General features: G+C 40.1%; 1 protein-coding gene across 4 annotated transcripts in view; it reads right to left on the reverse strand.

The window, feature by feature from the left end:
• Positions 1-27,798, reverse strand: part of NCOR1 (nuclear receptor corepressor 1) — a 64,444-nt gene that overhangs the window by 6,667 nt on the left and 29,979 nt on the right. For 3 of the 4 annotated variants that reach the window (XM_030462509.1, XM_030462506.1, XM_030462507.1), the window contains exons 15-42: positions 24,275-24,405; positions 23,517-23,734; positions 21,891-21,953; positions 21,038-21,177; positions 20,242-20,368; positions 18,805-19,363; positions 16,702-16,831; positions 15,720-15,915; positions 13,146-13,319; positions 12,413-12,573; positions 11,897-12,017; positions 11,699-11,800; positions 11,102-11,199; positions 10,217-10,385; positions 9,533-9,673; positions 8,101-8,184; positions 7,314-7,570; positions 6,581-6,941; positions 5,895-6,119; positions 5,065-5,274; positions 4,642-4,791; positions 4,024-4,197; positions 3,420-3,585; positions 2,653-3,149; positions 2,083-2,211; positions 1,423-1,580; positions 903-1,126; positions 338-475 (exon numbers count right to left, since the gene is read on the reverse strand). In XM_030462509.1, the coding sequence (XP_030318369.1) occupies positions 338-475; positions 903-1,126; positions 1,423-1,580; positions 2,083-2,211; positions 2,653-3,149; positions 3,420-3,585; positions 4,024-4,197; positions 4,642-4,791; positions 5,065-5,274; positions 5,895-6,119; positions 6,581-6,941; positions 7,314-7,570; positions 8,101-8,184; positions 9,533-9,673; positions 10,217-10,385; positions 11,102-11,199; positions 11,699-11,800; positions 11,897-12,017; positions 12,413-12,573; positions 13,146-13,319; positions 15,720-15,915; positions 16,702-16,831; positions 18,805-19,363; positions 20,242-20,368; positions 21,038-21,177; positions 21,891-21,953; positions 23,517-23,734; positions 24,275-24,405 (5,303 nt within the window). The remainder of the gene's footprint in view (positions 1-337; positions 476-902; positions 1,127-1,422; positions 1,581-2,082; positions 2,212-2,652; positions 3,150-3,419; positions 3,586-4,023; positions 4,198-4,641; positions 4,792-5,064; positions 5,275-5,894; positions 6,120-6,580; positions 6,942-7,313; positions 7,571-8,100; positions 8,185-9,532; positions 9,674-10,216; positions 10,386-11,101; positions 11,200-11,698; positions 11,801-11,896; positions 12,018-12,412; positions 12,574-13,145; positions 13,320-15,719; positions 15,916-16,701; positions 16,832-18,804; positions 19,364-20,241; positions 20,369-21,037; positions 21,178-21,890; positions 21,954-23,516; positions 23,735-24,274; positions 24,406-27,798) is intronic. The other variant, XM_030462508.1, reaches the window with a different exon arrangement.

A 27,798-nucleotide genomic window follows, 5' to 3' on the forward strand; every position in this document is an offset into this window, starting at 1 on the left:
TTATTAAAAACTGTAGACAGGGAACCTTCCCTGAAAACCATTTTTATAGAACTGGCACCCACGAGGAGTTTTGTTATGATGCTTTCTATCATATGACACAGACCACACTGCTTGCAGTAAGAAATTTAAGACAGAACACGTAGAGCTGACAAGTGACTCAGGCTTCCCAAAGCACCTCCCAAGCAGCAAGTTTTCAATCATAGTGTGAAAGGATCAACACTGATTAACAACTTGCCAGTGGTACCACAGGAAGATTGCTTAAATTGCTCTCTGATAAAGATACTGCTTGCAGCTCAAAAAACCTCAGAATGCTTTTAAAATTCAGTATTACACATACCTCTGTTCAGTAGGCTCAGTTCTTTGGGAAAGCAAAAGAACATTTTCCTGTTTCTCATGTACAACCGGGACCTGAGGTGGTGAGATTGGCTCATAGGGCTCTGAAGAGACGTGACTCCTCTCTGGAGATTTTCCAGGTCTACATCCATAATTCAGAGATAGACAAGCACTCTTAATACATGTAATGCAGTAGTTAACACGTGTAATTGCATTCCAGTTGTTATGCAACTGCCTATGCCTAGTACCATATGCTACAGGCATTCGTATGCTCGCCGAGCTCAAAAAGGTTACTCAGAACTTATCAGTCACTAAGGAAAATTCAAAGTAATTTAACACCTTCACTCCTCTAAAGACTGGAAATTAAGCATAAGAAGTGAGAGGAAACACCTATAAAGCTGTTAAGGAGCCACACAAGTGTGAAAACCAGTGCAAGACAGACCTTGCCTTAAAAACGGTGAAAAGACACCTCTGCTTCTGATCTACATCAAGATTACTGCATTATTTTTTAATAAATATCATATTTGGGCATTAATTGAATTTGCAGTTAAACTGAATACATTGATTACCTTCCCCTGGACTTGTCAGAGAGATTTTCAGGTGACACTCTGGAACCTGGCCGCTGGTGGTGAACAGAGGGTGACTGTGACTCAGGGCTGTAGCGATTTGATGTCTTTGCCCGGGTAGAAACAGGTGTAGGAGCAGGGCTGGAGTTCTGGAATGTAGTGGTGGGAGGCTGCAAAGAGGCCTGAGAAGCTGCTTGGTTTCTAGCAAAGTCTTGTGTAATAATTTGCTGATTGTGGCCAAAAAAAGAGAAGAGATATCTTTGTCACACATTGGACAGAGCCTATGTACTCATGCATTAAATGAGTATCAGACTGATTGCAACAAGTTAGATGATTAAGTTCTGACACAGTATTGTGTTAAATAGCCTCAAGTAAAACTACTAATTACAGAACTGGGTGTTTTCTGGGATTTTAACAGAACTGGGATTTTCCAGAACATGTGTTTTCATCATCAAAATACAACTTTTTTTGCCACCACAATACGACTTTTCACAGCTGAAAAGATGCCCACAAATAAACCTACACAGATGTGATCAGCAAGGGTGATAAGTCGATGAGTCCTGGGCACATGTGCCATCCCTTCTGCTTGGGAAGAGGGAGGAGGTGGTTGCTGGGGTGAAGGGGGTTCCTGTGGTGTCCTGTAGCGGTGAATGGGCCCCTCATATTGCCTGTTTGGGTCACCTAGTTGGAGAAAAGATCAGTGTGTTAAGACAGCATCACTGAAGCTTCAAGGTTTGAAAGTTCTGTGCTTAAACATTTAAAAGATGAGGCATTTCTGCATTTGATTTTAGGTGTGTGATGACCACCTTTTCCCTCCCTATTATAGACCCTACAATTCAGAATAAGCAAGTAAAGCTCATTTCTCACTGCAAACTGTATTGTATTAGTCTGAGCTTTGCTAGTAGGTAAATAATTGTGGACATCACCACTAATATACATTAATTTTAAAGAATATATTTAAAATAAATTTCTTATTAGCTACATTGTCCTGTAAAGGGGATCTGTTTCATGCCAAGGTGCCAGTTCAAATATATTTTCTCTAGTTATTCCACCAAAAGTTTCTGAAAAGCTAAGAATGTGGTAAGCAGACTCCCAAGGTATTTTACCTTTATTTTGAGTTCATGGAGCTGGTAAATATAAACATGATAATTCTGAGAATATCTGCACATGCAGATAAACTTACTCTCTGCCTGGCTTGGTTTAGGTGTCTCTTGCTGATAGGACTGTAGCTTTTCTTGAGTTGGTACAGGTGAATTTGCAGGGCTAATCACCTCAATGGCATCTCCAGGAGCTTCATACCGGTGGGAGGATACTGAATATCAAGCAAAGGTTGTGGGATAAGGTGTAAATATCACAGAAGATTTTTGTTGCCTCCACACAGCAACATTAGTGCTTCCATTAAAGTGACACCAGTGAAATGGAAGTCAAAACACTGTCTTTTTCTCATGATAAGCATAGTGGTACAAATACTTCCACAAAAACAGTGTAACTATAGGTTTCCTGATTTCTGATCTGATCAGTTGTCTTATCCTGCATTTCATGTTGTAGCACAGAATCCAAATAAAGCAAAAAACCTCTGATTTTTGCAAGAATCTCGAGTCACTCTGTCACAAACTGTGTTTGTCTATGAAGTATCTCTGTTGTGCAGAGCTGCATATTTTACCATTAAATATCAGAATAGCTTCACATCTTATCATTCCCCTAAAAGGCTAAGACAGACAGCAAAGAAATAGATAGTTACTAAGATACGTACAACTACTGGAAGAATCTGAACTTTGAGAGCCCCTATCTCGTGCATCCTTGTCTGAAGCAATCTGTCGAGTGATGATCACATCTATGAAGTTAGCAGCAGTAATTGTGGTCTTTCCTCGAGTTCTCAGCTCTTCCTCGTACCTGGATTTAGGGGGAGGTCCTTTCTCTTTACCAGCCTCTGAGTAGACTACTGATGAAGACTGTCCCTGGGACTTGCCACCAGAAAAATTTGCAGATGTATAGGGGCACTGGACAGGTCTCTTTTCTACCTCCAGTGTCTTCTGTTCCATCTGCTGCTGTTCAGTGACCACAGCTGACCGGCGTCCCATGTTCTCTTCTATCCTGGTTCCTTCGTGCTTGTTCTCCTTTGCTTTGGCAACTTCCATCTGAGGAGCAGAGGCTGCAGCATCCACAAGTGCTGCAAGGGCATCAGCAGCAGTATTGTAACGAGAAGCTGGCAACCCTTGAGTAATAGAGGGAGCTCCGGGGGTGAGCTGCCTGTTGGCAAACATTGGATATTCTGAATTAGATCCCCTAAAAGAAGAACTAGAGCCATACCATCTGTACCACAAAATGGAGCTCTTGTGGCAGTAAATTTCTATCCAAACTGGAAAGGGTGAAAATGCCCTAGAGCATTTCTGATAAAATCAAGAGTGATCAGATAGTGGGTATCCTCATCTTTTAGTATTTTCCTCAGGCTAAATCCACCTTTTGATTAGTTCAAATATTAGAACAGATATCTCTGCAAAAGTAACTTAAGAAACATACATGATACGTAGCTGAGCAGCAGGATCCAAAGGTGTGATCACACTTGTCCCATTGGTTCCTTGAAAAATACTAGGCCTTTGCTGCAGGATGTTTTCCTGGCTTCTAACTGAAGGGGATGGGGACCGAACATATCCATGACTGCCAGGTCTGCCAGGCTGCTCTGCACCTGCAGAACATAGAGAAGAGGGGAACAAACAAAAAATATACACAGATCACTCTTATAACAACCCAGAACTATGTACCCATGCTATTTCCTCCACATCCTTCCCCACTTGTCTCCACCACTCTGGATGTAACAGTATGTGTTAAAGGTTTAATTTGTAGTGTTCTTTTTAGAAAGCTCCAAATGACACACAGGGATAACTGGGATTCAGACCATTCCCTGGGTATTACATTGCTATGAGAGAAAGATGAAGAAGCCCAGTACTTGAAGTTACAATTGTGACCAGAACTGTGAGGTAACAGGAATCTGCCTAAAAGTGCAGACTAAACCCAAACTGTATTGTGTGTTCTTAATAAGTTGCACATTGTTAACAGTGGCTACAGAAAATGAGCAGTTACAGCCTACAGGAGAACTGACCCCAGAGCAGCAATGTGCACTCACCTGCTCGAAGATAAAGTTCAGCAGGGACTGAAGTGATTCTCTCCCTCTCTCGTTCCCGTTCTCGTTCCCGTTCTCGCTCACGTTCCCTCTCCCTTTCCCGTTCCTTCTCCCTCTCCCTTTCCCGTTCCCTTTCAGCATTTGCAGCTGCAGAAGCTGCCAGGTGTGTAGGGTGTCCTGGAAAGTCCACAAGACAAAATGAAGAAGCAAAGAGATACTCCAGTTAAGCGCAGTTTGATGTAAACACTTGCCAATATATTCTGACATCCATTTACAGCAAAATTTCCCAAGTACACTTTCATTCCAGTCAAATCTATCCATTTACCTTGGAAATCAAAAGCTTAACAGTCAGCTAGAAACCAGACAGCTTACAGACCCAAATTCTACCCTTCAGCACATTAGTTAAGTCATAATAAAGACCTAGCAGAATGAGGCAAATTCTGAATTTGTCAGTGCTTCTTCAGCTGCTAATGTAACTCTAAGAAAACCTTTGCTCTCCAAGTGAGGAGTGCATGCAAAAAACATTACCAAGAAAACATCAAAACATGACATTAATGAAAGCTAAATAAGGATGGCCAATTATCTCAGTTAGAGACATCACCAAATCAGAAGAGCTCATACCTGGTGACAAAGAAGCAGGATTGTAAGGCCTGGGAGGGAAGGTAAGCTGGGTACCAGGGATATATGTGATTCTCTCCATGGGTGGTGTGTTTGTTCCTCCAGGATGAGGCACTAAGATAGTGGGAGCCATATTGTTCAAGTCAATAATTCCTGGCAGGAGATGACACAAATAAGAATGGCCATTCAAGGACAGGCCAATAGTCCACACATTGTATATTCTGTTAATTGATAACAGTCAGCAGTGGAAAAAAAAATAAGAGTAAGGCAAGTACAGAACTCTCAGATCTGGTCACCAGCAACATACTAAGTTGGAATTTCCATTTCTACCATCTCCTGGGAGAATGCCATATATCCCAAGGATTCACAACTACACCACCTACCCAAAAAACCTTTTAAAGAAGATCAGAGAAAACACAGACATACCCCTTGCTCCTGCATACGGGAGAGCTAAAGTTTGCTCTCTAGGAGATAAACCTCTTGTTACATCAGGACGTAAATTCACTTGCATCTGCTGTGAGGTAATGTAGTCATTCAGGATTGTCTGCCTTGTATTCTCCATTGCATAAAGCTGATACTGACTTGGGTAGCCTGGGGTGGGTGAGAGCTGCCTTTGGAACAGGTAAGCAGCAGCAGCTGAGGGTGAAGGAGAAAAAAGAAGAATTAGGAACCAGTATGGGGGATATTGAATGAAAGTTTCAGGTCTTTCTACAGCTCAAGTGGCCAGTGAGAAGTGAATTAAAGTAACATTTTAATTCAGTTTTATTGAATTTATGCACTGTCTATGGATAGAAAAAGCTAAATCATCAGACTGGAGATATGTACTAGAGAAGAGACTTGACTAAAAATATAAATCCTGAAGTTCTGAAGATGTAAAGAGCTGAAATACCTAACAGAAGGTTAAAATACCTAATAGAAGTGGACTAATGGATAGATTAAAATGAACTGTATTTAATACCACCAGGGATAAGCTGACAATTCCTCAGTGAGAATGAATCACAGTCTTGAACAGAGGGGTTCTAATTACACTTCAATTCTACAGCACCTTCCATGTCCTTCCTTGCATAGCTTTCCTGAAAGCTTTTAAATACATTTCACAACTAAATGTCTACAAATTCTGTGAACTTTATAACAAAACAGAAGCAATTCAGCAGCTTCTGAAAGAAAGTTACCATATTGATAACTGCCTTGTAAAGGTAACTTTTCTGTGTATACAATATTTCTAAAACCAAAAGGCACAACACAAACATATTTACCAGGATCTAGAGCCCTGTGAAATGGCATAGCAGGGTCTAAATGAGGAGGGAGGTGACTCCTATAGACTTCAGGAGTTGCTCCTCTGTGATGAGGGTCAAAAGGACTGTGAGTCACTACAGGATCAACTCCTGGGACTGGAGATTTTGCTGGCACACTCTCCCTCTGTGTTGGAGTAAGTGTGTTCTTCCTTTCATGATTTGCTGCCTTCCCAGAAGATATTCCAGCTAAAAAAGTTAAAGAGTCAAATTAGTGAAATGAATATTTTTCAATAGAAAGTTCATTCCAATACAAGAAGTCACAAGGGATATTTTATAATACAAACTGTTTCTGATGGAAAAATCTAAATCCTAAAACTAAGATTACTTGCAGTTTCCCATATTATCTGCCTCCTCAAGATATTTGTATAATTCAATAATAGCTTCTGTCCTCAAAACTTTACCCTTGTATGTAAAACTAATTAAACTGAGACTGAATTGCCCTCCCACCACGTTACATTTTCATTTTCATATTTCAATTAACAGCTTGCAGCCTTCTTAAATTCCTTCTAGCTGCCATGCAGATTGAGAGGAGCCATTAGAATAGGATGGGGAAAAAAAGTAGAATGGATTACAGAAAAGAGTTTAAAAGTCAGTTTAAAACTAAATAGTTAGCAGTCTTTGTCTTAACCTGGATAAGAACAACATACCCTCACTAACTCTATTCATCATAGGTGAACTCCTGGACATTGGGCTCTGATAGTTGACAGGTGTTCTCCGAGCATTGGTATCATCATAAATCCCAGGGCTCAGCTGTGATTTGGGAGTTTCATGAAGAGTTGACCTGAGAACAGAGGGACCAGAGCTGACTACTGACGTGTGCCGGGAACGTACGGCATCCCCGGTCTTCACATCTTCATATTTTCCTCGCTCCACCACCTTCACGTTTTCTGGCACCATTTCCAACTGAGGCATTCCACGGGGCAGCTTGCTTGGTCCAGTGATTAAAGATTTTACATTGTGTTTGATGGCAGACTGGCCAGAGTTGCTTTCATATTTTATGGGTGTGCCCTGAGAAGGAGAAAAAAGATCGGGTAAGGTTATGCTGCCCATCTTTCACTTTTTGCTAGGGGGGAAAAATTAAATAGAAAACCACATTGCTGATGTGTAGCTCATTGCTTCTACCACACCACTGCAGAATACAACAGAACATTAATGACTTCTACTTGTCAGTTCTCTCCCATTTGCTTGCAAGGGTGTTCCCTACAGGTGAAGCGTCAGGGTTTTTCTAATACACAGAAAATATTCTTCAGTTGTTAAGTTTCTTAAAATAAAACAACACCCCTCATTTGTGATTATGCAAATATCCTGAACTGAACTATTGATACAGACTATTGAGTCTGTAAGCAACAGCATGAGTCTAGTGGTGCTCTTTTTAGTTACCTGAGATATGGAGCCTTCTATGATCGGCCTGGTTGTCTGCACCATTTCAGGAGTTTTGCGACTCTCCTGGCTCAGCAAGTCCTGTCTTGGGATTTCATGGATGGAACGACCCATTTCTTTTATAGTAGTGACTCCATCATATGGTTTCCCCTTTGTTATGGCTCCTTCAAATGTCCTTATGGGAGGTGACTCTCTCTTAATCTGTTTAGGGTACTTCAAGCCCTCTTCAAAGCTTTCAGCTGTTGCTCTTGGCGTGCCTTTTTGAGAAAGTAAGAGTTACATCACTGCTATTAAAATTACTAAGGATTTTTTTTTAATAAACAGAGTAACTAACTACATGCCATAGTACTGGAACTCTGGTTTGCTATACTTTATGATAATCTATTCCAAAGACAAAAAAATGCCACAAAAATACTGAAAAAATAATCAATATGTCACTGAAAGCATCCCAGGTTATTTTGGATATTGAAGTAAAGGCAATAGCAGACATCCTCAGAGGTCTGGGGAATTATTAACAGTTCAGTTTAAAAAAAAAAAAAAAAAGTGCTAACTACCAAGTATTCATATTCTAAAAAGTCTTATTTGCAAAAAGAAACAAAATGCTATGGTTACACTCCAGTTTTGTATATAGGCTATCAGAAAGCATCTGATTTATGCTCCAAAAACATGTTTAATAAAATAAGCTCCAATTTAACACAGCTACCACTGTTAATAAGAGTTTTAAGGTACAGAAATCCATATTTTGAGGGTGTAATTAATGCTTACCATCTAAACTTGAATACTTTACCTTGCATTATAGAGCCAGACAACACAGTTCTCTCTTTTAGTTCAGCATGTGGGCTGCCCCTAGGCAGTGCACGGCATATTAAACCTAAAATTAAAATGAACACAATTTAGAGAATTAAACCAGGGTTCAAAAAAACCCAAGACACCCCAAAACAACAAAATCCCTCCTCCTTCTCACATACATTAGATATTATCTGCACCATGGTAGTGCCTCAAAGGGCTTAGCTTCAGTATGCTAGTCATTGTATCAACATGTTATAAACACCATCCTGCCCTAAAAACCAAATGTCAGTTCAAGCATTCACACTATTACACTGTTGCAAGTTTTAACAGTGTTAGAAAACACAAAGTATGTTTTATAATTAACCTTAACTCTCATCCCAAAAGTTGTTACTGCTTCTCTTACCCTCCTCCTTTCAGTTTCCTTACCTAATAAAGAAAGGTGTTCATGATGGGAAGTGGAAGAAAAAAAACATCCCAAACTATACCTCAGCATCCTCCAAATTGATCAAAATTCATATTGGATCATTTCAAATAGCTGAATTAACTGTTTCTACAGAAGGAACTTAAATCAACCCCCCACAAAGAATTTTCCATGGTTTGGGGAAAGAAAATGTGTCACAGTGATAAGATCCAGCATAAAAGTCTCAGAGCAGCTTCTCATATGCCAAAAGAGCCCAAATATGAGCCAAATCTATCAGCAGCTTAAAGAATATACTGCATTTCCATATACTGTTTATAAACTTATTCACATCATCTCATCTGATGAAAACGTACACAAAATGATGGGACAAAATGCACTTGAGGAGCAAGACTCCAGAGCTTTGACATGAAGCAGTTTCTTGCATTTGTATTAAAAAAAAAACCAAAACTATTAGAAATATTATATAATGGCCTGACTTGACCTTTGCAGTCTTAGTTAGGTTACAGATTATTAAAACAAAATTATAGTAGGATGCCCTGAAGCAGAACATGGCAGCTGTGCAAGTTTTCTTCTGCTTGGCATAACCAAAGAGGTTTCTTGCAGGAAAGCCAAAGGGTGCCCTGATGAATTTCCTAAGCTCCTCTAGCAGAGACCAATGGGTATATTAACCAATGGGTGTGCCCATGGAGCCCACACCAGTAGGACTGGATGGTTTGAGGTCTGCCACAACCAGTTGGGTCTGTGAAGTGTCAGTTACATGTGTCAGATCTAATGAGAGGAGTTCTGGTAACACACCAGCAAAAAGAAACCAGGAAAGCAGTGTCTGGTCCAGTCCTACTCCCAGCATCCTTCTCCCACTGTAGTAGCTGTTACCTCAATTTAACTAGTAGTGTAAGATTTAAATCTAATTTCTCTTTTATTCTGCTCCACAAAATAACTCCAAATACTGTCAAATCAATGCAAAAGGTTTGGATAAAACACAAAACATCCTGGAAGCAGCTGTGTTTACCTTCTAGTGGTGCAGATACTGGAGACTCCCGCATTGACATTCCTTGCTTTATATTTCCTTCCATGGTATCATAGCTTCTCTTTAAACCAATTTCATGAGCAGTTCTTGGACTCCTTGTTCCTTCACGAACGTTTTTAATAGCTGGCAAAATTTAAAACAGTATGGTGAGGAATTGTAGACAATTAAAAAAGACAGGTGTGTTACATTTAACGAGACCACGGGTCATTAATGCTTTAAAAACACAATTTTAATATAATATTGGAACATTAAATCTCAACCTTAAAAAGATCTTTTACGGTTTGTCAACAAGCATATTTGTTCAAGCACATATTAATTTATCAGTTTTTCAGTTGAAATTCCAAGTTACATGATACATTTCTTTTGATTTTTCATTTTAGAGTTGGTTTAAAACTTGGCTTTCAAAATAAAAAACATCCCATGACAAGTTGGAAGTAAATGGCTCTGAAATGAAATAGCTGACCAATATTTTAAATACACAGCACAGGAGACTCTTCAGAACACAGGCATAATTTCTGAGTCACTTTAATTCTTACACCCTCAAAAATGCAGGTCAGTATTTCTCCCAGATGGCACCCCAGTGACAGATACACTTCAGCTATGGATGACAGAAGGAGAACCTGCTGCAGCCTTGACTTTGATCAGGTAGAATATACAAATACTCACTATCATAAGACAAAATATGCCCACTTTTGCCTTCATAGATAACATGGCCTTTGGCTGAAGCTTCCTCCCTACACTTCTCTGGGCTGCTGTCTTCTGTGGCGAGCCGGGTGATGGTTCCCTTCAGCAATGCATCAGCTGCTATGCCAGACTGGGAGAGAGCTGGGGTACCCTGCATTTAAATCAACCAAATATAATTCAGAACATGTGTATTTATTACAGAGACCAGGGAGCAGTGAAGAGGGGGGAAAAAAAAACCAAAACCCCACAGATTTTTTATATGTAGAAAATCATTACTTCATCAAGCACTGTAACTTAAACTTCTGCCTCTGTTATCAGACATTTAACCTAAATTTTACTAAGATTATTTGCAGCTGATTTGATGCCTTTTTAAAAAAAATGCAGAAAGAAGTATAGGGAGTAGAATATTACAAAAGTATTTCACAACCTGGAACATTTACCCTATAATACCATTTTAGAGGAAGACAGAATAGACTACATACTTGCTGAGACAAAAAGGCTTAATTTACTTTTTTCTGCTTTAAACAGCATCTGCACAAGGCTGCTTACAGTTGATTTTCTTATATGAATTCTGGTGTTATGCTCTTTTCATGGAAGTTGCTAATAAGACTTCAGTTAGGTAAACCAAAGGCTCTGGGGATATTTTTATTTGAAAAGTTTGAAGTCTTCTATACACAGATATGAAATCAAGGTAATACTGACTTCAGCAACAGTGGGATTTGACCACCTGATTCTATTATCATTTCATTTTTTGAGGCAGTTCCTCCTCTGTGATATTAATTTATTTTTCAGACATGTAAATACATTCACAGTGCTAAGTTTAAATATGCTGGTTTGATACAACCTCCTCAGTCAGGGGAAGAATACCTGAGTTATGGAGCCTCTCAAAGAAGGAATGGTCTCAACAGAAACTTTATTGGTTGGAGTCCCTCGTGTTATACTTCCCTCCTGTATTGTTGTGGTACCTGATTTGAAATAGTAAGACATCATGATAAATAAGAGAGTAACAACAAAAAAATAGCTACTTCATTTGAAACAGTGAAAAACTTCAGAGAGAACTGATAGTTCACACAAAAATACACAGAAATTTTCAGCTTAACAGCAGGCATTTGAGGCAGTGAAATTATTTCCTCCTTTAACATAGTCTTTTTTAGCCTAAAGTCTTTTGCAGCTTGTGAAATCATTAATCCTTGATATTTAACTTCTTTTCTTTTTACATATTTGGGTATTTTACATGTATGCTTTAGAAACAACTTGATTTTAAATCTGATATGCATTAACAACTGTTTTAAAATGAGACAGGCAGACAGGAGGAGCTAGATACAAATACACATGCCTCAAAAAATAAGGAGCAGAATAACCACATAATACTCAAAACCAAAGACTTCAGGAGTTTGAGTTCTAGAAGTTAATTTTCTCAGGTTTCTCAGGTTCTGACAAAGGTTTTTATCTGTATGACTTTACCTCGAACCACACTTTCATGTTGTGCCCTGACCAGGAGTCCCTCAGGCTGGGAATTCTGACTTCTGGGAGAGAATTCTTCTTGTTTGATATAGGGAAGGGAAGCTATTGAGAAAAAAGAAAAAGGTTGGGGTTTTTTTTCCTTAATTATGAGTCATTAAATAGCCTATATAAAACAGACCCCAGCTTTGCTTTTCTTACCAGATTTGGCTGACTCCTGCTGTCTTGGCAGCCCAAGAGATATAGAACCCACTGATGGCTTTGTAGTTTCTTGGGTGTAGGAAGCTTGACTATGGGATGTTAAGTAAGTGCCAGGTGTTCCCTGAAAAAACAGTACCATTGTCTGTTAATTCTTGTTTCTGGAATGAAGATTCACATCTCTGTTTAAAGGAGAATGCAAATGCTACTATGATCCTATCTTAAAATGCTACAGTACACCACTGCAGAGCATGAGGAGTCTATGTCACTGTCTGGAGAAGCAATTCACATAAACTGGACATCCTCAGCCATGCTACTAAATGTAAATAACTGCAACATGTTCTGGTTTATAAGGCATCTGTAATTCCTGGATTTACAGAGGTGGCACATATAGGTTTAGTTACTGTGAACTAAACCTATACTGTGAACACATCACCAAGTGTGAGATGTTTAAGATTGGTAAAAGGGCAAAAAAAAAACTAGTTACAACCACAAATTTTCAAATAATAATTCTCTTACTTGTGAGATGGAGCCTCCCATGATGAAGGAAGGTTTTTCTGATGGCACACTTGTTTTGGAGGATGGAATGAGTGGTGGTGGTGGTCTTGTGGGTCTGGTTGTTGGAAGGCGGACTCCTTCAGGTATGTTGGTTATTACTTGGTGAGGTGCTGGCTGGAGAACTTGGGGGAAAAATTGTACATTAAGATTACAATCTGCTTCAGCACTCCTAGCTAGAGAGACAAAGAACAGAAACAGAACAGCTCATTTGACAATTTCTGATGGGAACTGCCTAGCAAAACTCAAAAGCTATTTAGCTGTATTTACAGGTTTGAAATTCACTGTGTCCAAGTGCATGATTCTAAAAAGAGTTCTTATTCTTTAACTGGAGTGCAACCAAGTCAAGTATAATCTAAGCTTCTCTGATTTTCCCTTTTCTTAGCATGACATTATACTCTGAGGGAAAAGCAAGATTCCAAGTTTCAGAATTCAGATTTTTCAGTTACTTTGCTATTTTATAAAACATTCAGGCTATCATATTAAACAATTACAGTGAGAAACTAATGCCAAGGACAGCAGCAGCCTTACCAGAGCTAGAAAAATACCAAGAACTTAATTATATGCACACAGAGAAAACATTCTGTATTCTTCTTTAGTTAAGTGACAAAGTGTTTAGAAGATAATCTGATGTTCCATCAAGCCACAGAATTAAGTTGAGCTTTGAAAGGAAGGCTGCATCTCACAAAATCTTTACCTGGAGGGACACTGTAGCGAGCTGCATTCATATCAGGCTGGGGAGAGGCTTTGTTGACTTCTCTTGGAGAAAGCCTGTAGGGTGATGCTGCCCTTGTTGCTGTGTTCTGCACTTGTGCTTCCTGCTCTATTGCTCGCTTGACCTCAGCATAGGGCATGTAGGCCACTGGTTTTCCTGCAAAGGTTGGAGTTACCAGAAAGAAAAGAACCCTGGATTAGAAACTAGAGGCACAAGGTACAGTTTGCATCATCATTTTAAGAAAGGGACTATTCCAATGTCAGATGTATTCATCAGGTGCAAATGTTTCAATTAAAGAGCAGTCTTAAAGTGCAGCTTCATGTAATATCTTCCTATATCTATACTTCTACATCCAAAGCTTTGGAAAAACTCTCTCATACTTTCTATATGTGAAAAACAGTATCTGGTTCCTTTAAGTCCTCTAAGTGAAAGCTCTGCTATTGCAAAAGATTTAATTTAAAGAAGATTCCTTTCCAACCCTGTGCATCAGCCAAGTTTACATGAAAGTTCAGCCAGATTTAAATGCCAACCCTACAAGCCAAAAAGCCTCCCTGCCTTGTTTGCTTGTCCAGAGAAGTCACAAATCAAATTGCAAACAGCAATACAGCTCATCAATAGTGTTTAGAGGTAAAACACACTTTTACTTTTTAATTTTCAGAAATTAAAAATCCAGCACCAGAACTTCAGAAACTCCTTTCCCTTGACAATGGACAATTTGATTATTAAAAACTACAAGCCAGAACGAGTCTATTGCAGCTATGAAATTACATCTTTAACCTCAGTAGTCAAGAAGAGATGGCACCAGTCATCCCATAACAACTTTCTAAAGGACCTTCACTATTTTACTGCATGACAAAAGTATTGTGTAGGTTCTCACAAGCCAATTCAACAAGAGGTCCTTTTGTTTGACAAGATGCCTCACAACACAGGCACTGTTCTGATGTCTGCAATGCCAGGTTATTAAGCAGCCTGTGGGCTCCCCACTGCACAGAGCAGTGGGTGGACAAGCTTCATGTGCACAGTGAATCTTAGCAGCTGTTGTAATGATCTGATGACATCTCAGCCTCTCCTAATTTTCAGATTAAAACGTCCAGACTTGTAGAACCAATTTACATTAACTGTGTAATCCCTCCCTCTCTGCCTGCCTCAATAACCACCTTGATTTTTGCTGGCAGGGGCTTCACCCCAAAGCTTTCCCACACTTCATAATACCATCCTGCCAATGGCAAGAGTTACTCAGGTAGTATTTCAGTTAAATGGTACTTTCAAACAACCTCAGACTTTCCACCTAAAGAAGCCACTTCCAAAAACCACAATCTTACCCTCCCCTCCACAAATCCACAAGCTGTCTTCTCACTCCTTTAACAAGCAAAAAAAATGGTTCTGTTCCTTTCATGTCACTCAGGTGTAAGTAATTAAGGTGAATAATTTTCATAACATAATTTAAAATCGTTATGAGTATGAAAAACAGAACAGTTGAGTTTCAAAGACCGTGACAGTTTATCTTGTTTTTACTGTGGAGACAACAGAAACAACACAGGAGAATATAAAAATCTAAAACTGCAGAATATGCAACTGTGATGATTCCTCTAACATTGTAACACTCAGTACATTTATCTCACCCTGTGTATTTCATTGTGACAGTGAAGTTTGAAGACCTCTCCTCTAGTAAAGAAAGTCGAGGTAAAAGTTACACAGTACAGACCTGGGCCTCCCATACCATGTTTGTCTGGTACACACATAAAAGCAATCTTCTGCAAAACTTTGGGTAATTTGCAAGCTGTTCATAGAACTAAAATAATTTCAGTTTCATTCATTCAACTTCATTCCAAAGAATGAAAATATAGCTGATACACACAGAAAGGATAATGTGAATGTCTAAGGAAAGCTAATAAATGCATCCTTTGGCTCTTAGAGAACAATTTGGATGATGTAACATACAGCTTGTCCACCTGAATCACTTTCCTGTAACCAGCAATGGCAGCAGCCACATCTTTATTCACCCTGACAGCTTCTGGGAGCAGTTTTAGCCTTGCTCTCTGTACTGAAGGTCACACTAGAAGCCACATTCAGGACACACATGTCCAGATCACAAAGCTCAGTTCAAATTCTGCCTTCAAGTTTCTTCCCTACAGACAAAAGCAACCAACCACCCTGTTCCCAAGAGAAAGAACCTTTCACACAGCCCTTCTGCAGACAGACAGGGTAGAGTATGACAGCTCTAGCAAACTTCTGTGCCCTGCTCCAGGGCTCAGTGCCCACAGAGGTACTCTGGGGCAGTAAAATATTCCTTTTAATTGGGCTTCTCTCTGTAGGAATAACTCGTTTTTGGATTTCACCAAATGAAGCCAGTTTTTCTGCCTTATCTCAAGGGGCTACATAGTGATTCTCCACCACTGTAAGAGCAGCAGGACCTCTACAGTAGACAGGTTCCTTCAGTCATATGCCATCAGAAGGTAACTATCAAAACACTAAAATTCCATTCCTCAACGAGGAAGCACTGTAACCCATGGACATAAAAGGCATTATTTCCATGACGGCTGTGAAAACTCCTACCTTCCCACTCAACATTAGGGCTCTTGGAAGTGCCACAAGGGCTTACAGCACTTCTGTATTCCATATCCAGCTGCTCTTGCCTCTGGCGCTGCTCCTCCAGCAGTGCAGATTCGTGCATGGCTTTGATGTGCCGCTGGTAGAGCGCGTAGCCACTCACTGGTGTGCCAACAGGAACAGTGCAGGGACTGCAGGAGACCTAAAAGGACAAGAATCATAGAATCATAGAATTGGCTGGGTTGGAAGGGACCTCAGAGATCATCAAGTCCAACCCTTGAACCACCGTTGCGGTTCCCAGCCCATGGCACTGAGTGCCACATCCAGTCTCTTTTGAAATATCTCCAGACACGGAGAATCCACTACTTCCCTGGGCAGCCCATTCCAATCCTTGATCACTCCCTCTGTAAAGAAATTCTTTGTAATATCCAACCTAAACCTCCCCTGGCACAACTTAAGGCTGTGCCCTCTTGTCTTGTTGAAAGTCGTCTGGCAAAAGAGCCCAACCCCCCCCTGGCTCCAACCTCCTTTCAGGGAGTTGGAGAGAGTGATGAGGTCTCCCCTGAGCCTCCTCTTCTCCAGCCTGAACACCCCCAGCTCCCTCAGCCTCTCCTCATAGGGTCTGTGCTGGATCCCTTCACCAGCCTGGTTGTTCTCCTTTGGACCTGCTCCAGCACCTCAATCTCCTTCCTGAACTGAGGGGCCCAGAACTGGACACAGGACTCGAGGTGTGGCTTTACCAGGGCTGAACACAGGTGCTGGCATCAGGTACAGCAACACACACAGGGACCTGCTAAAGTAACCATCCTGCTCAGTGCCTCCACTGCAGCAGCCAGAGTCTAGGTCTGAGTGTTCCAAAGGCACCACAGCTGTTCTTTAAACTACTACGTTTCTTCATTTCAGGATTTTTGTTACCACTTTAGTATTGCAATTAGGGTTAAAAGATACTCCCCCAAACATCACTTTAAAAAAAAATAACACCCCCTACCATAGGTGGTATGACAGCAGCTCGGTGGTGAAGCTGCTGCAGGTCCATCTGCCCTTGCTTGATTGTGGGTGACACCAGTATTGACCCAGTGGGATTTAACAGGGAGGGCTTGGACTCCCTGCTGAAGATACTGGAAGAAGAGATAGAAGGAAGGGGAAAATGTCAGCAAAACACTAGGATTAAACAACTTAAAAAAATTGACAGGCAAAAGTATGTCTCTCAACTTCAAAAAAAGAAAAACATTTCACACATTGGACAAATAGCTCAATAATCAGAATTGTGTTGTGCTTTGTCCCACAGCACAGCTGGCAGAACACACATCAGGTGCTGCTGTATTTTTATAATACACAGAAATACCAAAAGAAGTGTTCAGAATCTCCAACACCAGAAATTCATGCACACAGTTTCTTTATCCACAATATTGCAAGACTGCAACCTGAGAAAGAAGGTTTTGGGGAAAAAAAAGCCAGGAAGCACTAGATATATTTAGCCCACAGTAAATAGATGGTAGTACACATCAGACTACTTCTATATTGAGAGCTAACAGATTTGTGAAGAGGAAAGATGATGTCTGAAGAGCCAACAGAGTGCAAAACACCAAACTGGACCCTTCCAAAGACCACATGCAGAACAAGGACATTGGATGCTTCTGACATTTAAAATCTCTCCTGGGTACTGTGTGTATATTCAGCCCACTGAGAAGGAGAGGGATTCTGGTGCTCCACCATGGTTACATAGGAACTCCACCAACAGGACACCAAAAAGACTTCAAACATGATCAGTGGTGTCAGCCATCCCCCAGAAGAGAAATGGTTCCACAGCCATGCAGCACTGGGTGTTTAGAGCTCTATAAACTCATCTGGGTTCTCCACAGTGCTTAGGGCCAAGTTAGTGTGCATGAACACACTGTACAGTATGCAAAAAGAGGTCATCCACTTCCCAGGACACTTGGTTGTTAATTTATGGACACTGACTGGTAAGAGTGAGAAATACTTCCACTCCTCTATTATTAATAGCCTTGAAGAGATTCAGTTCTACTGACTGATGTGACATGGTTCACTGATGGTAACTGGGTACAAGACCCTAGTGGTTATACAAACAAACAAACATGAAATGCTAAAAGGGAACTAAACTATCAATAATTTATGGCCCTTCTTTATTTTTTTCTAAAGCAGGGTTCATCTCCTACTAAAATATAGATTCAAGCTGCTCTCTCTGCCAAATTCAAGCAGTTTTGGATGCATTCTACTAAACTGAGTTTGTGAATCTATTAAGAAAACTCCATTGCCAAGTTGCTGGCTCTTCATTCAAAACAGTTATTCACTAATAGGAATGGAGAATCCATGAGCTATCCCACACTAACCTATCACCCTATAAAAATATTCCAAACCTAATTCTGAATGTGTAGATTTCTAATAGTGTGTAAAAACAACAAACTAGCAAATCCAAACCAAAGCAAATAACTTCAAAACAGATCTAGTTACACAAACACCACTGAGTTTCTTAGTAGACAGATGAGAATATTTACAAGAATATTTACAAAACTTCCTACACAGATTATTTATTTTTCAGTTGGTCACCTATTCTTAAACAGCTGTGTATCAGAAAATCCTGCAGTAGCAAGACCTTCACCTCCCACTAGAAGTACCTCAGAACTACTTTATCATGGAAACTCATGCCAGGAGCATCTTTAATTTCTTTTCTTGGTTTTCATTGTGTCAGCAGGCTGCTGTCCCTTTCCATATCACAGTTCAACCCAACTCCCATTCTCTGAGAAAGATCCTAAATGTCCTAATCCCTCACTCTCCAGCTTTCCAGGTCATTTTACTAGTTTGCTACCAACCTAATCAGTCTATCACCATGGAATTTGACTTACCCTGCCTTAGAAGACCCTTCTTTTGGCTTTTTATCAACATTTTAAAATCAGCATTTCCCTCTGCTGCACTTCCAGCAAAGACACTTTAGAAATTCTTTCCCTAGTAGAAACTTGTAACAAAAATGTCACTACTGATGACAGTTTTTGGATCACTGTTAGGAAAAATCACTTTTTAAACAGCTTCTTAGCAGTTGATCATACTTGGAAGGCTAAACAATTAAACTCACCCCTGTCTGTCAGGTTCTCCATCAACTTCCTCATCAGCACTACAGGTGGCACTTGAATCATTATCTGAATGGGATTCTTGTCTTGTTGTATTAACTTGTTGTGACAGACTGTAGTCCATCTCCTCTGGTTCTGACTTTTCCTTGGGCTTCTCCACATCTCTCTCTTTGGTATCACTCTCTACTTTCACTTGAATATTCTCTGGCATCCTCATTTCAGTCTCTACAGGTTCTACTTTGGTATGTACTGGAAGAGTAATCACAGGCTTAGCTTCAACTGGATGGCTTCTACTGTCAACCTCCATAGGCTCTTCTGCCTCATTATTTACTTCTTCCTTAACCTGTGGCTCAGGGTTCTGACTCTGACTTTCAGCTGTTGATACACTTGGGGCTGTTGAGGAGGGAGATGTGCTGGCTGCAGGTTTAATGGTAGATTCTTGTTCTGCTGTTGCTTCAGTGGTTACTTTTGAAGAACTCTCAGCTGGAGTTTCTTCACTTGGTTTTGCAGGTTCTGCTGGAGTTGGAGATGGAGCACTTTCTGTATCAGAACTATTTTCAGCACCTGGTTTAAAAAAAGAAAAAAAGTTCCATGTTAAGTGAAATATAATTGGATGCCAATCAACTGCTCCTTCAGAGCAACCAAATATGTCTGCTGTCTCAAAACACTAGATGATAGGATAATCAAAGCATCTTAAAACACTAAGCAAATCATAGAATCATAAAATCATAGAATCATAGAATCATAGAATCCTAGGGGTTAGAAGGGACCTCGAAAGATCATCTAGTCCAACCCCCCCTGCCAGAGCAGGGCCACCTAGAGTACATCGTGCAGGAACGTGTCCAAGCAGGTTTTGAATGTCTCCAGTGAAGGAGACTCCACGACCCCCCTGGGCAGCCTGTTCCAGGGCTCTGTCACCCTTACAGGAAAAAAATTTTTTCGAATATTCAACTTGAACCTCCTGTGCTCCAATTTACACCCATTACCCCTTGTCCTATCACTGGTCATCACTGAGAAAAGCCTAACTCCATCTCCTTGACACTCACCCCTTACATATTTGAAAACATTGATGAGGTCACCCCTCAGTCTCCTTTTCTCCAAACTAAAGAGACCCAGCTCCCTCAGCCTTTCCTCATAAGGGAGATGTTCCACTCCCTTAATCATCTTAGTAGCTCTGCGCTGGACTCTTTCAAGCACTTCCCTGTCCTTCTTGAACTGAGGGGCCCAAATAAACATCAGAGTCAGAGTCAAACATCTTCAGGCTGCTCAATCCTAAAAATGCTCCTTCTCCTCCAGTGATTTCCAATTGCTAAATCCCAACTGAAACACAGTTTTTGAGCACTACATTCTGAAGTGGAACACAGCCTTCTGAGCATATATTTGGCACAAATCATAGGTCCTGTTCTGTGCACACACACTAGTTTCCTTCCCAGAAAAGTTACCTTCACTGTCTTCTGGATTCTCTTCTTCATTAGATGCTTCAATATCTTCATCCTCCTGAGCTGACACAGTTGAAGCCACACTCTCACACTGGGACACATCTCTCTCCTCACGGGGCCTCCGCGAAGACTGACAAAGACACAGAGGGCATTTACATGGGACTGAAAATCTGAATTATTAGTTCCTTTTACATGCATTGCCTTTCATCAAGCTGAGGCTGAAATGAAAGACTGAGAATCTCTGTTTGGCACAGACCCATTCACAGTCTTTCAGCTTCAGGCCAGGTTTTGCTACTCCTGATCAAAGCTTGGGAACTGTCTCAAGATACATCTGGGGGGGCACCAATACTCTTCAATTCAGTGAGAAAAGACCAGGATAACACAGCAGTTTGGAGATTCTATTTGGGATTCTACTTATGATGCCCCAAAATTTGGAGTTATTGGTCTTCTACCAATTCTCTTGATCTATTTTGTAAAGTTAGTGCTTATTTTGTTTTATGGTAACTGTGATGACCTGAACGTCCACAGCAGCTGGTGTACTGATGAGGAACTAAGGGATTCTTTAGGCCTGAGTGCTTTATCTGATGGAAAATTTCCTATTGCATTTTAAAGGAAGAAGTGGTTAGTATCACAGGTCAGTGAGCATCAGCTGCCTTTTCTAGATTTATGTCACAATACAAAAACAAGTAGCAAAGGAAACAAGGGGTGATTGCAGAACAGTTTTAGTGAAGCATGAGGAATGACTTCAGCAAGATGCCAAATTTTCCCCTGCAAAATATTCAGTGCCCATTGCACCTACCTTCTGTTTGTGCTGCTGGAGAAGGCTGTCCAGATTGTGTCTCCTTTTATAGTTGAAGTAGAAGTTTTTACACTGAGCTTCACTTTTTGTACCAACCATTTTGGCAATTGCTGCCCAGTTCCGTCCATGTTCCACCAGGCCTGCAAACACACAAGAAACAAATTTTACTATAATTCAGCTATCCAAACCCAAAGAAATATCCAAACCCTTTGGGGAAGGTAAGAGAACAGGAACACTGCTGTACTTGAGAACTTTTACTGTGATGATGTATTTGATAACTACTCCTGAGGTGAAAAAAAGATTTGTGAGTCTGAATGCAGTCCTATGAAACCTTCAAACTTAACTCCTTGCTGCTGCTAATATGTAACATCTGTGCCAAAATATTGATTTTATGCATCAAATTTACAGGTAGCACTATCTGCCAAATGAATAAACAAGTTAGAGACTATGTTAGCTTTTCTATGAAAAGATTTTCTGAGACAATGGGAATTCTTATAACTTTTAAGACATTACTTTTTTATGTATCTAATTTATTATTTTTATTTATTATTTATTTGTTATACATAAATTTGTTACTAAATTTATGTATGACATACACATCTTCACATCTGTTCCACAAGCTTTCATATACCAAGTACAACATCAAACAGTTCTAAGTAGCCCATATGAAAAAAGACAGCACAAGTCTCAAGAAACTTATTTTCTGTTCAAGATGTTTGCTTTTTTCTTTTTTTTTTTTTTAAAACAACAGCAACTTTCTAAGCATTGTGTTGCATTCCCTCATACTCAGTACATTATTGTCATTTGGTGAATACAAGTATTCAGAATAAGTCAAAAGCTTTACAAGCTTTACCTTTCTTAGCAACTTCCATTTCTTCTTCTGTCCAGCGGGATGTCTCCACAGGCTCTGCAGAAGCTGAAAAAGAAACAGAAACACTGATCAGAGAAAAGACTGGGAGTCACCACTACAGCACAGACTGTGCATCCCATAGCCAAATAATCTGTTTATATTAGGGTTTGCTCAAGTCACTTGGGGAAGCTGCTCTTGTCAGTGGGAAGCAGTCCATCTCCATTAAACCATGTTAGAGATATAAGAAGCAACACAATCTCAGCAGAGCAAAGTGTTCAAAACTATTCTGCCTACAAAACTATGATTAATTATCTGCCAAGGAAGACTTTTAAGTAATTTGGATGTATCTATCATCAAAAAGTTATCTGAACTGTCAATAATCACCATCAAGTACTAAAAGCAGCAATCCAACAGGCTATAAATGAGTTCCATCATATTTCACTGACTGCCATGGAAAGGACTGAAATGGTTATTGTTTAGTGGCTATCAAGAAATCTGCTCTTCCTGTATTCACTGGGTCTCCTACTGGACAAACAGAGAAAGGTAAAAACACAGCAAGTAAAAACAAGAAGGAAAATCAGTCTTCTCCTCTGGACTTCACATCATTCTGTTTACATTTCTGAATGGCATTAAGCTGCAACATCATCCATTTCCTTTTCATAAAATCTGCCATTATGCACAGCAGGCAACAGGAACAACTTCCACTAACAAACAATAAAAGCAGGACACTGAAAAGTACCTGATCTACTGAGAAGCTATTTTGGATTTTCTAGAAAAGTTCCCAAATCCCGTTTAAAATAAAACAAAGCAAACTCAACTATTGCTCATTTAACTATTAGTAAAATGAGAACTAATGTACCCAATTAATTCTGTTCTTTAGCATATGCAGAATATCTGAGCAAGAGAAGAGTTGTTACAAATTATAGAACAGCAGCTGCATGGAACTATCCAGTTGAAGAGGTAGCAACAACAAACTTTGCCACAGCAGAGCAAGGAAATAAAACCAGTCCTGCCATCCTAGATAATGATTTACTAGCCACAAGGTATTCTGTTGCTAGTATTTCTGCACCACCACAAATTACATCAGTCTTTTCAGAAATGCAGCCAGAGATAGCAGTCTTTTTTAATCCTACAAGTCAAGAAAGTAACATTTTATTTTGAAGACATTTCTTGCAAGCTAATGCAGAAACAACAATAAAAACAACTCTCTAGGATCTATTTCAGATTATGAAACTCCCTAAAGTGCTCAAATATCAGGCCTACTTATTTAACAATAACCTCAGTGAGCTACAGCCTGCAAGTCACTCTGTGTCAACAGCATTTGGATCTCTACAGATCCATTACTAATCCTGCAAAGAGAGAAATGTAGTTATTACAGAAAGGCTAAACTGCCTTTTTTCCCCCCACATGGTTCAAAGAGTCATCTGATTACACACAAACTATTCATGAAGCTACACTCATGGAAGTGTAACAGGATCACAAAGTCACAAAATTATAAGCAGGCCTAAGAGTAAAGATGTAAGACATAATAATAAGAATAAAAATAAAGTGTACTGCATGCAGAGAAAAAAGTCAGTGAAAAGCCTGTTGGCCAGATGGGTCCCTGATTGTCCTACAAAGACTACTCACAAGGTTCTGGTGGGGGTGGAAGAGGAGGTGGTGGTTCTTCAGTGGCTGCAGCTGCAGCAGCATTTGCTTGTGCTGCTTCATTTGTCATTGATCTGGTGATCCTGCCCTTACGACGACCTTGACTGTTGGCAGTTTTTCGGCCCCTAGGAGTGGCCTGCTCCCTCTCCTCTGTTTCCTCTGATGCAGCTTCAGATTTGTCCTTTTCTTTGGTATTCTCTCTGCAGTAGTTAAAATATAGATGAGTCACATTCAGATAGGCATTATGGACAGATATTCCTGAATATCAATGTAAAAAAACCCAAAACCATCAATAAACCCCCCACAAACTGAACAAAACTCCAGAAATCTGGAAGATGCCTTTAGTGAGACAGAATTCAGCCACAGTTTAGAGCTGCTAGAGAATAACAGAGCTAACATCTTATACATCTTTGCAACTTCAAAGAAAATATGAACACTGAGATAGGATGTATGGGAAAAAACAAATCAACAAGATATAAAAAAATTACCTGTTCAAAAAAATAATCCCATGGATTTTCCTAGCAGTCTGATTAGTTCAGCAAGACTGAGAAATTGATATGTATAAAAAATGTATTTAATGCACAAAACCTAAATTCTAAATACTAATACTAAACACTTTTCAATCCAGATTTCAGGCTAATGTGAATCCTGTTCAGATCTTTGCAAAAAAACCCAAAACCAACCCAAAACCAAACCTGCAATCTAGGCTGAATGAATGCACTTTCAGTACTGATACTTACTTTGATTCTTCCTTCTCATCCTTTTCCTCTTCATCTTTCTTTTCCTCCTCTTTTTTCTCTGCTTTTTCTGCTTTTTCCTCCTCTACTTTTTCTTCTACCTTTTCTTCTTGAGAAGGCCGAGCAATTTGTTGCTGAAATGAAATGGGATTTACACAGTGTAACAATTTGTTCACAACAGGTTCATCAACTTGTACTTGGAGCAGCCAAAACTCTGATGCTGCCTTAGCTCTCTTGATAATATGTGAAGTTACAGTCACTGCACACTGGCCAACTCTGCCAAAAACTCATCTCACCCTTAAATCATAACCAAGATGATACTCCAGCCATTATCTCCCAGCCTTCAGAAGCCTCCTTTGCAACTACATGTGCAGTTTCTATGTCAGCTGCATATCCTCAGTACCTCCCCATGTATTTTCTCTTAGATTTCTCCTGGTCATCAGCCTCTGATATTTTGATATTCTGCCTTATAAAACCCATGGAGGTACAAGGCTTCTTTTGCAGCATGAGCACAGAGGTGACAATGTGCACACACAGGTGTCATCTGTTGCATGCCACAAGAAAAATGACCAGATATGCTTTGAAAGTACTTAGAGAGTGGTCTGACCAACACCTGCTGTAGCAATGGTGCTGCTCCACTCAGATTTTATTTCTAGTGTTGTCCATTTCATAACAGAGTAAGCTGAGAGCTCATAGCTTGGAAGCAAACTATAAAATAAAAAGCATAAAAATTACGACCAACTTCAAGTCACCTTCTCCAAACTGTTGCCAGTAATTAAGGAATATAATTGTTCAGAAAATTGAGTCATGAATTTTCGACTTAAATTTCTAGTGAATTTACAGGAGGAAAATTATAGCCTAGAAGTCTGGGTTTTGAAAAAAAAAACCCAACAACTGTAAGTCTTCATGGAGATGACAGTTTTACAAGCACATTAAGTATTGACAAATGACAGAGTAATAACCATTACCCATCATTATCCTAAGGAAAATGGCACAAAATACTATTTTACACATTCCCCATTAAGGAAATATCCTCCTTATATACTCCTTAAGGAAATATGCTCCTTATCTTTCAAAGCAATCCAGATCACTACCATGTGCAAGGAGAGCTTACTTCAGAAACCACACAATTTGATTTCAACTTTCCAGAAGATACAATCTGCTTCAAACAGGAATTAATGGAAGAAGTTTGTTAATTAATTTGATCACACAAAATTATCACCAAGGCCCCTTACAGTTGCTTAAAAAAAAAAAATCAATCAAAAATACTATAAGAACGTATGGCATTGTTTTTGCTATTATCACACATAAAAAATTTAAAATAGCTTTGGCATAAATACTACATGAATAGTATTTGCAACAAGATGATCTTCTGAGTGCCACAGAATAATCCCAGCCTTCTGTAGGAGGCATGATACAAGAAGATAAAAGAAAGCCTGAGGCTGCAGGTGAGGTTACAGTAGGCAGGATTCCAGTTAAAGGTGAGGGGAGAGGGAGAAGGAAGAATGAGCTCTCCTCCTGCTCTCTGAAAATTCCTAAGTGTATTTAAAATGCATTATTACAGTTTAAATTCTGCCTTAAATATGTTTTTGTAAGAAACTACAGAATGTAAGAGCAGGTAGGGAGTTGGATGTGGCCACACAGAGGGAACCACCCCCAGGAGTTTCCAATGAAGGGTTCAACAACCACCTCTGTCAACCCTCACTCCAGGCACCCATCCAGGAGAACTGCAAAACCCAGATGCTCCCCACTCCAAGTTGGTGTGTGCAGAACAGACTTGCTCCCTGCTGAGCATTAGACTCTGCAAGTCAACTTCACAAGCAAAATGCATGTAATATTTACATAAAGCTACCTTTTAAATAAATACCCAATGTACACTTGGCAAACCATGGAAAGAAAAGGACAGAGAACTATGAGATTGCTGCCCTAGGACTGAAATTAATTCAGATTTTACAGTCCAATGAAAAATTCCTCAAAAAAGGCTTTTTCACAGCAGAACCAACCTTCCCATAAGTGTAGCAGCAGGTGTCACTCTTTCATTAATAAAACTGAGGCTGGAAATTGTCACAAAAAGGATTTGGTTTTGATACTTCCATACTGTGAATTGGAGCAGAAAACCCAAACACTAATCACTATCATCTTGCTGCAAATTATTAGCATTTAAGATGCCAGCATTATGTGGTTATGCAAAAACTCCCTTCAAGCAAGATGTCAGAGACATGCTGAGATGAATTATTTCCATGGTGTTAACTAGAGTGGCCTCAAAAGGATCGACTTAAAAACTGCACTAAAAGTGGAAGAAGAGGAAAAAACAATTAAAAAAAAAAATCTCCATTTTACATATAATCTACTTACATATCATCAGAACAGTTACTGAAGAAGACAGAAAAATCACCTTTATCCTGGCCCAAACCAGGACAGTCCCCTCTTCTTTTTGCCTGGGCTAACTGAACATCACACTTCGTAAATACCAGCTTCTCTGTTTCCCAGTGAATTCATGTAACATGCATAATCAATAGGTCAAGTGCAGGTTAAACACAAACCTTAAAGCAGTCGAAGCCTCGGTCAGCGACGTACCTGCACATTCATCTGCTGATAACAACTTTTACCATCCAGGCAAGGGGATGGGCTTTAACTCGGGGTACGTTTCAAAAGGACAAAAACCACACCAGCACCGACATCACACGACTCTCTAGCAGAGGCTGCTTGACCCAGCAACGTGTTTATTCCAGGAAATGGTGTCATTCTGCCACTTAAGCTGCCTCCAGCAGTGTTGCCCATCTCACATCCAACCTTTTAATCTCCCCGGGGTCACCAGAGGATACCTTCCTCCTCCTCCTCCCTCCCCACAAGCTTGGCGTGACTGCCCGTCACACACAGCAGATTTCTGTCTAGTCAGGTCACTGGGCTGCAGCACCTGCTGCAAAGACCCCCAGCCTGAGCCAGGCACTCCCCTGTGCTGACCAGGCAGCCAGGCCACTGCAGCACACCCCTTGGCTACCAAGTATCAATGAAAAACTTGACTTGGAAAGAAGAGCCTCTCAAGGAGGTGTTGAAGGAATTCTTGATGGTCAGTGCAGCAGCATCCTGCAGCCACGCTTTCTCCTTGCACTGTGTTAAAAACCTGCTCTTCATTTTAGGGCACATCTGGTTTAAGATGCACCTGTTTAGTTGGTTCTGTGAGCATTCAGGAATGGGTTGGGTAGCATTTAATAAAAAGTTCTTTCTAGACCTATTTGAGGGCAAAACTGTGTGAGAATTCAACAAGCCTGACATCTCTTTGCTTGGTGTGCCCTCATCGAGCATCCAGCTCCTTTAAAGTAAAAGCCTCCCCACTGAAACTTGAGTCAAGTTGTACTCACTACATTCTCTGAAGGATTTCAACATCATTACCATGATTAATAGCTTCTCCACCACAATATTCCACTTGCTTGCTTTCTAATTTACAAAAATATATGAACTATTAAAAACTAAGCTGAAGCACCTGTTATTGGGATAAACCCACCCCGGAGCACGTCGTAAATCTT

Source organism: Calypte anna, chromosome 19 (assembly GCF_003957555.1).
Source record: "Calypte anna isolate BGI_N300 chromosome 19, bCalAnn1_v1.p, whole genome shotgun sequence".
Lineage (NCBI taxonomy): Eukaryota > Metazoa > Chordata > Aves > Apodiformes > Trochilidae > Calypte > Calypte anna.